The sequence below is a fragment of the Phyllostomus hastatus genome, unplaced genomic scaffold, assembly GCF_019186645.2.
Source record: "Phyllostomus hastatus isolate PE091 unplaced genomic scaffold, TTU_PhHast_1.1 phas_contig_159, whole genome shotgun sequence".
Lineage (NCBI taxonomy): Eukaryota > Metazoa > Chordata > Mammalia > Chiroptera > Phyllostomidae > Phyllostomus > Phyllostomus hastatus.
Window position 1 is genome coordinate 21335972 of NW_025333640.1, and position 12085 is coordinate 21348056.

Here is a 12085-nt window from a genome sequence, read left to right on the forward strand (position 1 = left end):
GGAAGGTCATTCCTCTAAGACCTCTCCAAAGGAATGTCCACCTCCTGGCAACCGAAGTGTTTTCTGTCATATAACCTGGTTTATTTCTTTCCAAGGAACTTAGCAAATACAAAATCAACCTTGATTGTGTATTTATTGAATGGCTGTTGTCTGTGTCCCCCCATCAGTTACTAACCACCATGGGGATAGAATCTTTTATATCTTGCTTGTCACTATCTCCCCAGAAACCAGCATGAGATCAGCTTACTGAAGGGACTCAGTAAGTAATCACTGAATGAGAGACCACGTGAAAATGTAGGCGGCACGTAATAAGTACCCGGTGTTTGCTCTTGTTTCCCCCTGGAATTTTCTTTTTCTAAAACACTTTTTTTTCTACCTCATTTTTACAGGTACTTCTATCGTGACTGTAAAAGCTTTTGCTCCCAACTCCATTCGAGACAGCATTAAATATTCAATTTTTAGTGGAAATGAAGATGGCGTTTTTTCCCTGTGCCCCAACTCTGGTAAGTCTTCCCTACCCAATGACAATTTTACGTCCTGCTTCACTAATGTTATTACTAAGAAATACTTCTCCAGAGGAAGCTCAAAATTTGAAAAGTACAAATTGTTACAGGTAAATAGTTTAAAAGGTAAATGAGAAATTTTTTATGGTAGCAGATGGGAAATTGTGGGAAATCAAGAATGATTTGTTTACATGTTCTCGCTAAGAATTCTATTCTTCACATGTCCAAATTAGATAGCTCCTATTCTACTTTTCTAATTTTTGAGATAAATTGGTTCCTACTTAAAATTCACCCATCTACTTGGGAGAACTGGAGCTATAGCACCGAGATCATTAATATTGACGCTGAATTGAAAATAAGCACGCATGTCTAGTCTTTTCATCAGATCCCTCCGGTTCGCCACTGAATGTCAACAATGCAATGAGAAAGGACAGCTGGAAAGGTTTCTATGCAGTGGTAAAGAAATTACTTCCACATACAGCATGTATTAAATTTAGTTTTAACAAGACCATTATTGTGTTTTAAATGAATACCAATTGATTATTTGAAACATATTTTTTTGACTAACAACTATGTAGTAGATACGGATCTACAGCTTCATTGTCAACCCTCAGGAAGAATGTTTTTAATAATTTCTATATTACCATAGAACTGCCTTATTTAATCTGTACTGCATGCACATGGGAAGAATTGAGAAGGGGTAATTTCTTAAGCAAATGCCTCCTCGTCCAGAGTAGTGCTATGACTTTTTAATCCTCCCAGTCCTGGGTCAGGAGCTTTCTGAAGTGGCCTGCTAGGAGTCTGCATCTCTTCATCTCACCATTTGGTTAAAGGGCGGTACAGGAAGTCTGTTGGCAAGAGGGCCATTACAAGCATCACCAACCTTAAGTATCCAGCAAGCAGTCCAGGTGCCTGAGGGCTCTGGGAAGACAGCTAAGATTAGAACTCTGAGGGAGAAGGAGCCCAGAGCTTGCATACTTTCCCAGGCTACCCAAATCTTTCTGCTCTTTCACTCCTGGCACGGCCCACGGTTGGCCTTGTTTTTCTCTAGAGTCTTTCATTAAAATGCAGATAAAATATCCACGGAAAACAAATTTTTTCAATTTAAGTAGTTATTTATTTATGTTGAAATTTATTTCAAAATGTCATTGTGTAATAGCTATAAGATGGTATGTTAAGACACATAAAACTGTGTAATAGGCAACAGTAAAATAAAAACCTACCTACTTGTGCCCGTCTTCGGAGATGAGACGTTGGCACTAGAGCCTCAAAATGCCCTGGGCATCCCTCTCACACCTCTCCCCGTTCTCCCCAGAGGAAATCAGCAATCAGTCATCTGAATCTGGCCTTCATACTTGCCCTTATTTTTTCTTTATAATTTTCCCACTGTGTTTGAATCCCTAAACAGTATGTTATTCAGTTTTACCTTGATTTATACCACGGAACTGATTCACACCTGGTGTGCTGCGCTGTGACTTGATTCTTTTGCTCAACATTTCTACTCTGATTTATGGTGCATAAACCCTGTTGTACACCTTTAAGAGAAATTGCAAAGAATGACATGTGTCTGCTGCCAAGGTTATAAAGTGGAACACAGCCACTGTCATCAGTACTCCCTTTGCGCCTCTGTCTAATGGCATCCTTCCTCTCTGCGGCTTCAGGCTGACCAGCGTCCTGCTTCAGGAGGAATCATTGCCTTGTGGCTTGCAGCAAATGCATTCCTACGGATAACTCTTGAATGTTGCTTTTTTCTAAATTTTCTATAAGTGGATTCATATTCTTGTATTCTATAGGATCAGAATTTGTAATTCTAAGTTAGAGGCATTCATGTTACTGTATAGTTGGGGTCCTTTCATTTTCACTTCTTTCTGATGTTCTGCTGTAAGTCTATATCACAACTTATTTATCCATTCTGCTATTGATGGGCAGTGAGGTTTTCCTGTCTGGGGATACAATGACAAGTCCTGTTAGGAACACCTGGTACACAGATAAGGAGTTCTTTAGGCCTCAGAGTCTACCCTGGGCGTATGCCTCGGAGGATGAATTCTTCAGCTATGTAGATAGTGCAAGATTGTTCTGTGAAGTGGTTTGTCCCACTTTACATCCCATCAGCATTGAGTGACAGCTGTCAAGCTTGTTCATGTCCTACTTTCTGTGGCCAACCTGGTGTGTGTGAGATGGTATCTCACTGTGCTTTTTATTTGCATTTTCCCTATTACTAATGAATTTGAGCAATGTTTTTATAGTTTATTGACCTTTTCTGTTTTTTCCTTTGTGAACTTCATGTTAACATCTTTTGCCTAACTTTCTACTGGGTTTTGTGTTCTCTTTCTGAAGTGTATGGATTTTAAATATATTTTGTTAGTATTTTTCCCTTGTTTTTTGATGCAAACATTTTTTACTGTTTGTGACTTATCTTTCACTGTCTTCATGGCATGTTATGATTTTAATGAGTTAGAATTAATCAGTCTCTTTGTAAGTTGTTTAAGAAACTCTTTCCATGAACTCATAAAAATATTCTCACATTGTCTTTTTAAGTTTTATAGCTTTCCTATAATTAGGAAAAGGTTGTCTTCAATAGCTTTATTAAAACTTATTTATATCTTTAGGATATCTAAATTTGAGTTAGGGATAATGTTTTCTCTTTTCTTTCTTTCATTTTTTTTTTCAATGAGATTGCCAATTGTTCCCAATGGCATTAACCTCCTCCTGTGATCTGCAGTTTCACCATTGTCACCGATCAGGTTTCCATGACTTTTTACTGGGCCGTCACTCTTCTTCACTCATTTCTTGTGTATCCACACACTGACCCCACACTCCATTGCATTGGCTTTATAATAAGTCTTCATATCAGGGAAGCTGCCACCTCCCCCCAATATTTACCCCATCTTCATATTTTTCTTCATGAGTGTATTAGCTGTTGTTGACCCTTTGCTGTAATATAGATGACTGATTTCACTTGTGAAATTTTATACCCACACCCACTGGGGTTTTTTCCCAAGAAAAGGAGGTTTATTCATGAATTTGGGGGTGATGTACAGCTGTCTATATCTTCATGCATATAGCCCACATGCATATAGCATGCACACTCAATTTCAGGGTAATCCTCACACAAATTAACAAAGAAATTGTCAAAACAAATCAGGTGACTCCAACCGAGAACTGAAGTAACTTCATCATCAGGCCACACTGTCCTCCTTTCAAATCTCAGAAAGCCCTGCACAACTGTGCATTGTAGATAATCATCATCCACTAAAAATTTCCTTTTTAAAATTTGCTTTTCTCCTTTTTAATTGTGGTGAGAACATTGGACGTGAGATCTACCCACTCACATTTTTAAGTGTGCAATACAGTCTCGTTAACACCAGGCACAGAGTTGTGCAGCCGGTCTCTGGAACAGACTCATCTCCTATAACTGAGAGTTCCTGCCCAGCGAACAACAACACCTCATTTCATGCCCCCCAGCCCCTGGAGCCACCTTGCTGCTCCCTGTTCCAATGAGCTTGCCTCATTGGATGCCCCACGGAAGTGGAGCCATGCAATAGTCACCTTTCCCTGGCTGACTGATTTCACTTCACATAATGTCCTCCAGGTCCATTCATACTGTCCCACATGACAGGCCTTTCTTCTCTGTTAACACAGATTTATGTGCTATTGCAGGTGCACACCGCATTTTCTTTATCCTTCATTCACCGGTGGACATTTAGGTTGGGATTTTCCTTTAAATTGTATTAATACAAATTTCAGTTTGGGGAAAACTTTTATCTTTAAAGTATTATCTTTGAAACCAAGGATAATATAGAAAATCACACCAATATTTTTCTTTAATATGTTTTGATAAAGTTTTCATTGTTTTCTGTAGCAGGCTTACATATTTTTTGTTAGATTTAGCCTAAACACTTTATACTTTTTCTTATTAAAGTAAGTGGAAAAATGCTTTTTCTAAAGTGCTGGTGTACATATTTGAAATTGGTTTCATATTTTAATTTTGTGTCTAGCAAACTTGTAAACTTATTAATTTAGATATGTTTCTGTATAGTCAACACATATATCATTGTCTGAAAATGACTATTTTCCTCTGTGTTTGTTGGAAGTTATATAGCTATTTCTCTTCTTTTAATGGTTAGCCTAGCTATTGTAATATATATAATTAAAATCTAACATTAACTAATATCTTGCTCCTGAATGATACAAGAAATTTAGAAATCTTTAGCTCCAAATATCTTTTTAATTTATAAGCTTTTGTTGACCAGTATTTTAGCCCTTTCAAATTAGGCATTATTAATATTTTAAATAGACTTACCTGCTTCTTTGTTACTCTCTTTGCTAACTGTTCTTTCTCATGTCTCAGACTTTTCTCTAGTACCATTTCCTTTCTCCCTGAAATGCATCCTTTAGTGAGGGCCTATTATAGTAAATTTTCTCAGATTTTGATCATCTAAAAATGACTTTATATAATCTTTGTTTTTAAAGATATTGTTTCTGGGCTTAGAATTGTAGGGTCACAGTTAATTTCATCATTTTAAAGATATTATCCTACTGTCTTCTGGTTTCTAATTATTGCATTAACAAGGAAGCTTTTGATCTAAATACAATTTATTTGTTTTTTTAGAACCACAGTTAGACAAACATTGGGCAGTATCATTCTCTCCTGCATCTCCTTTTCATATTTTTCCTCTCTCTCTTTTCAGTCTAGGGAACTACTATATTTTTTACTTCCAGATGTTCTCTTGTGTTCTTTATCAAGTCTTCTTGGTCTTTCAAAAACATAATCTCTTATTTCTTGTTCATGTTTCTGAGCTTCTTTTTTATATATGTAAGCATATATGATAATGACATATTCTGTGGCCAATAATTCCAGCATCTGAAGCATTTGAGGATGCATTTTGCTCTCTGTGGATTTGCTAGCTCTCATTCACAACACCTCTTTTCCCTGTGTCTTTTGTGCGTAACTATGAACTGCTCATTGTCCTTGAAACATTTTGGTTTTTTTTGTTTTGTTTTGTTTGTGAGGATCTTCAAAGCCTGGGTTGAATTTCTTCCCTTTAGACAGGATTTTCTTTCCCTTCTGCAAATCACCTGGATATATCATCAAGCAACGCTTACCTTAAATCTAATTATTGAGGGTTTTAAAAAATACACAGCTACGATACTTTGGTCACCATACATTCAGGCTTAAGCTAATGAATGATCGGCAGACACTTTCTTTTCTCCCTGCCAGTCAACGCCAAGGTCAAAAAGAGCAAGGTTCTGTGCATCTATTTTTAATTTATTTTTAAATATTGATCACTCGTTTGGTGCATTTGGAACTTCCGGGTTCATGGTTTCATTTTCATTTTCCTATTAGAGCCTTCAGCTTTTGTGGGTTCAGTCTTCTCCCCTGTTTCTCCATGCCTTGTGGAGCTATCAGAGATGAATCTCAATGGAAGAAGCTGTGTCAGAAATCCTTTCAACAAAAATAGGATTTTAGTGCTCATTTACCTTCCCAGATTACTCTTTTCATTTATTTTTTGTCCTCTGAGGATTCTCTACTACTATTTCAACTCAATAATGCATTTCAGCACACACACAATTTACTAAGCATTGCAGTTGTTTTTTCATGAAAATAATTTCAATATATACTTTATCCTATTGCTGTCATAAAACATTTTAAAAAATCATTAAGTATGGCATCAAATTTATATCTTATGCCACTTCTGCCCAATCAATCATTAAACTCCTATCTAAAGATTTTGTGAATATATGTTCTTTAAACTGTATACCAGTTAAAGTAGAAAACTAGTATGTATGATATATCAATGGAGTTTAAGTTGTGGTCACTTTTCTTAGTGGTAAAAAAATGGGAGAAAGCCATTTTATCAGTTATTGGTTGAATAAGTTATGATTAGATGGATTTCTGATGGGCACCGTGTTTTCTGCTCATCTGTGCCAGAGTCTGCTCTGTGTTCCATAGACACAAACCAAAAGTTTACTTTTTTATCCAAACATCCTGTCACTTTAGCTTAAAAATATCTACTATTCACTGCCTAAGCCAGCATGAATTTTGGAGTTTGACTAACCCTGTGTATGTCAATAACAGATGGTAGTATTCATTTCATTATTTGGTCGATTGACATAAAACAAAAATGATCAAACTTTCAATGTTTCAAGGATATAGCTTTAGCAGGAGAGAGTTTAAAGGCTTTGGGATAACATAAATATTTATCACATTCTGCTTTGGCTGTGTATACAGGATGCATGTGCACAGTTTGTAATTGACTGAAAAAACCTGAGCATGCTATCAAACGTTTAGCATTTGAAAACTCTTAACCTCATTTTGATGTGTATTTCATAACTTGGACAAAAGCAATATGTGTACATGCATCAGAAGGAAAAGATTACTACAGTTTCATTCTCAAGTTGTTGTGTAACTGGCACTCCAACATATGAGAATGAACATGAATTCGGGGCTGGGAGGCCCTTACTCTAAGGAAGACGTGGTCTTCTGCCCATACTATCAGTCAGAGCCCAGGAGTACTTTCATCTCCCTGGTGACAGTGAGCCCTTGATGTCTCTGAGAAAAATGTGCGTGTATCATCCAAGGCAAAATGTGGATCTGGTAGGTGCGCCAGCCGCGAATTATCTCACAGACTGGTTATTGTCTTTTCCACTTGCATAACTTTCACAGCATATGCCAATTATTATGCCAAAAATAAAAACCAAGCAAGGAAAGCATTAGAGCTGCAGATCCATTCCAAGTTCAAAATTCCAATTATCAAAGCCTAAACACAAGCCTTTTATTAAAAACCCCACTTTGATCTGCACTGTAATTGGCACACTTTCTACTCAGTGACATTGGCAATTTAGTATTGCATTTCCATTGCATTTCCCTTCACTGGCAGCAAGAGCGCATGATAGCAAGCGCCCTGCTCAGTGGAGTCAGAGCTCTAGATGAGAGCTTTGGACCCACCTCAGACTGGGGGTCCTCTGCTGTTTGGGGGTGAGGGCTCTGCCCTTGTTTCATGGAGGTTTCTCAAGACCAGCTACCTTCATTACCTGCTCATCAACATACAGCTTAATGATTCTCTAGCTGCCAATAGTTAGATGTATCCTAAATTTTGTCAGGGGTGTTGGTAATATCAGACTGTGGTTTGTAAAAGTAATTTGGTTTTAGTTCTAAACTGGTAATTAAATCTGTTGACAGTAAATGAAAGTGATTTTATGAAACTTTAAATTTGGTAGTATAATGAGTTCTTCATATAGAATATAAATATTTAATTTCTCTTAGTAGCAGAACAGAAGCTATAAAATCCCCCCCAAACTTACTTCATACCAGAGTGAGAACATTTCTTGGGTGGGTTGGTTGCCCAGGGAGACTGGTTCAGAGAGAGCACTGAGAACTGGGACTTCCAGACCACAGATCCAGAAACAGGTTCCTTCACCAGAACGTAAAATTTCCCAACAATCTACAGCTATTAAATTTGCTCTTTCTAAGTACAGACCTTATACAAAGATAGTAAATCTACAACTGGTGATGGAGGGGAAGAGAGATGTAGGTACAGCACTGGGATCTACACCATCTGACTTCAAAGAAACATTCTAAACATGCACTGTATAACCTTTCACAGTGACCCAATGAAGTCATTGTGAATATCCCCACTTTGCCCAAAAGGAGCCTGGGATCTGTAGACCCTGAATAACTGACTGCAGGTCACAGTTACTGGCGGTGGAGCCAGGTAATCGACCTAAATTAAGTAGCCAGGTCTAGGATCTGCGCTTGGTTTCAGGTTTCCCAAACTCCAGATCGATGCTCATTCAGCAGATCCTTACTCGATGGAATCTCTGACAGTGAGAGCCAAGTAATTCATAACGATAAAAAGAATAACAATAAATTCAATAAGAAATCGGCTGAAAGGAGGTGGAAAAGATAGAGTAGAAAACAAAGAAAGAAATGATATCATGGGAGGAATTTCCTTAATTTGGGAGAACACCTTGAACATGGCACAACCCCCAAGGGTTACTTCCTCTAGCCTGGCTATGCTTTTCGTACAAGGGCGTGACAAACGTGCTTGGGTACCTTACGTGTGTCAGAACCTGCTCTGTGAGGTAAGTACTGGGGACAGGATGGTGTAAGAGACAGGTAACCATCCTCACCTTGCAGAACTTCTGAATCAGGAGTAACTGGACTGAAGTGGTTGAACAAAGCACAGCCGGTGTTTGGGGTCTGTCTGTTGAGTCTGTTGAGGGCGGACAGTGATGGTAGGGGGGCGGGAGGCCTGAAAAGGTCTCCGAGGAGGCACAGAAGTATGGACTGTTTGTGGCAGATGGGAGAACCTACAGGGCAACTCTGGAATGAGCCTTTGAGAGGACATTTATGAGTGTTATGCCCCAGGCAGAGTGACATGATGGGACTTCTGAGGTGGGAGAGGCAAAAAATGATGAAATGCATTGCGATAGCTATGGAAAGCAATGGAAGGATTTTACCCAGGGCAAGAACAGTGTCATTGTTCTTATTTAATTCAGACTGGGAACTGGATTGGTGGGGAGACCAGGTACGTGGCTGATGCAGGGGACAAGATGGGAAAAGCCAGTGGCTTGGAGGAGGGCCGGAGCAGTGAAGATGGAGAGAGGTGGATTCAAGAGATGCGTGACAGGGAGATTTCCCAGGCATGGTGGTGGACCAAATAGGGAGAAAGAGGGTTTAAGAGACAGCGCCCGAATTTCAGATATTTTATAGCTTTTTTGCCTCCTACATTCTTTGCAAACATCCGCACGCCCTCACCTCTCTTCTCACGATGCCCCCAGTCAGTTGAGGAGGGAGACCAGCCAATAGGGGGCTTTGAGGGACAGGCAAGCATGTGAACACAAAGGTGATTTGAGACTTTTTCAATAATAACTACGTCAATGTTTTGTCTTTCTTTCTTCCTGGGAATAAAAATAGGAGAACTCACTGTGAAAGAACCCAAGTTTCTGGATTTTGAGGTCAGAAGAGAAGTACGACTCATTGTGTTAGCTGAAAGCAGTGGGCACAGGGCTTACAGCAAAGTAGTCGTCTTGATACAAGATGTGAATGATAATTCACCGCACTTCGGGCAAAGCGTTTACCAAGTGCCGGTGTCTGAAGGCCAGTTCCACAACGCTCCCATCATACAGGTAACAGAAGCATGTTTTGTGCATGCATGTATGTGGATTATCATGAATCAATGTGCATCAAAATATGTCAGGTCTTTTTTCGGGCACATAGATTAAAGTTTAAATTTTTGCAAGGCATGTCCAGTGTTTGGTGGATGAATGAAACATTGGGTTAAAGGAAGTTTGGCATTTCTGAGTTCACTTGTCTCCCTCTGTTTATTTACGTTCAATTTGTGCCCACCTGCCTACTCTGGGGACTTGAACCCTGGCAGGGAATCTAGAGGGGGCACAAAAACAACTCGTTTTATAAATGCACACAATTTAGTGGGGAAATCAGAAATGCAAGTATATAATTTAAATGCACATAATTAATGTCACAGTACAAGTGTGCATTTAATGTGTTGAGAGAAAGGAGGGGACACAAACTCTTCCTGGTGGAAAGCATAGGGCTTCACAGAAGAAGGACATTTGTACCAGGTCTTAAAGTGCATTTAGGTGCTCCCAAGAGGAGCTGCCACCAGGCGGGCGTGAGCTGAGGCACAGATGCGTGGGTGCACTGCCCGAGTCTGAGACGTGCAGATGTTTCGTGTGTGAAGGGAAAGATGCGCTGTTCTCAGGCCTCGCCTGCAGGTCCTGGGAGAGAATTTGTTCACCAGGCAGCTTGGCTGCAGCTCTCAGTCCCACGCTCCTTGGTAGTCTCTCCACCTGGATGGCATAGAGTATAAAAATAAGTTTAAAGAACTTAATTTCATCGGTCAACTCATTCATAAATAAGATCTTGAATTCACTAATGGTTTTGTGATCAAAATGTAATGCAGACTAAATAACATATCTCCATGGAGACCAACGGATAACTTTAGTCCTCAATACTATTTTGATAACTTGTCATATGAATGACCATGGGGTAAATTGGTTAGCATTAAATCAACTTTGTTTTGTCTTTTTAAAGATCCTTTTAGAAAGAGACTCTCAATATAACATAAAAAAAATCAAGCATGGCTTCCTTTACAGGCAGTACTTTAAGCAGTAAATAAAAAAAAGCAAATGACAGAGTATCATTCACTACGTGGAGGTTTCCTCTATCATTTCTTTCCCTTCCTGGTGCTAGACTGAACCCACATATGGTACTGGAAATTTCCTATTCAAGCAAACTAGATTTTTTTAAACTATGTTTTCCTCTTGCCTAAAATTGTAGCTCAAAACATGTGCGACTCCTACTGGGACTTACTTGGAAATCCTTTGAATGAGTACACAGACTTATTTCCTACCCACTATCCACTTTATTGTAAAGTGACATATAAGCTTCAGTAGTGATGCAGACCCCGGCCTGCGGAGTCTGTGTGTTCTGACTGCGACAAACAAATTCACATGGCCTACAGAAGTCCTGTGGAGAAAAAGGGACGGCATGACTGCTCTCTAAGTGAGAGAGAGGGCCCCGACCCCTGCCTGGACAGGCTTTTATTGTTCTTCTGGGTACATTACACAGAGGGTGGTCCTCATTTACTATACACAGGTTCGCTTTACATGGCTACCTTATACATAAAACAAAGGAGAGGATGTTGCTAATTACTACAAAGAAAAAGGATATTTGCAAATGCAAAGGAAAAAGTGATTGAACTGGTTACACTCTATAGTTGGGAGGTTTAGCTCAGATTTTAGGAAGTTACTTTAAAGGTATGCAGTAAGCATTTGCTGCCTCAATTCGGGGTAAGGGAGATTTAGCAAAAGCAAACCTCATAGCAGCTTAGGTATAATGCAGGTCTGATTCCCCATGGGAAAACCTATCCGTGAGTGTGGGTCCTGTGTGCCAACCTTGCTTGCTGTCAGTTTTCCAAATCAGGGGCTGGACTACATTTCCCATACCACATGGACAGGTTGCCTATACAGCAGTTTGTTGGTGTTTCTTTGATCATCATTTTTTAAATGTATTTGACAATCTGTGATTCTTTCATAATACATTTCTTGAAAAACTGACAAAATTCACGTTGCAGAATAAACCCTTATCTCATGCAAGAGTCGCTTCCTCACAGGTTTTTGCTACTGACCTGGACAGTGGGTTGAACGGCCTCATCGAGTACTCCATTCTTCCTGGCAACCAAGGACCAGCGTTCCAGATTGATGCGCAGAGCGGCATGGTAACCGCAAGTGGGATTCTGGATTACGAGTTGACTGACTCCTACAGGTTTGTCTTAGGCCAAGATCCATTTGATCAGGGATCTGCTTTGTTTCTGACAGCATTATTGTTGCTTTGAGCTTGGCTTTCTTTAATATAAACTTAGCTGTAAAATGTGTTTTCCTTTTGATCCAATATATGATCGCCCTTTGGATATACTGAGTCTTAGAAAGTATCTGAAGTTTTGGAAAGGAGATTAGACTAGAACTTTAAGGTTCCTTCTAGTTCTAAGATTTCACAAATTTATGATGCCATTAAGAACCAAATGGGAGGTTTTTAAAAAATCAGCATTTGTAAA

General features: G+C 39.3%; 1 protein-coding gene across 1 annotated transcript in view; it reads left to right on the forward strand.

Moving 5' to 3' along the window:
- Window positions 1-12085, forward strand: part of DCHS2 (dachsous cadherin-related 2) — a 183063-nt gene that overhangs the window by 154018 nt on the left and 16960 nt on the right. Inside the window, exons 14-16 of the mRNA XM_045831515.1 lie at window positions 390-503; window positions 9424-9635; window positions 11645-11796. Of these exons, the coding sequence (XP_045687471.1) occupies window positions 390-503; window positions 9424-9635; window positions 11645-11796 (478 nt within the window). The remainder of the gene's footprint in view (window positions 1-389; window positions 504-9423; window positions 9636-11644; window positions 11797-12085) is intronic.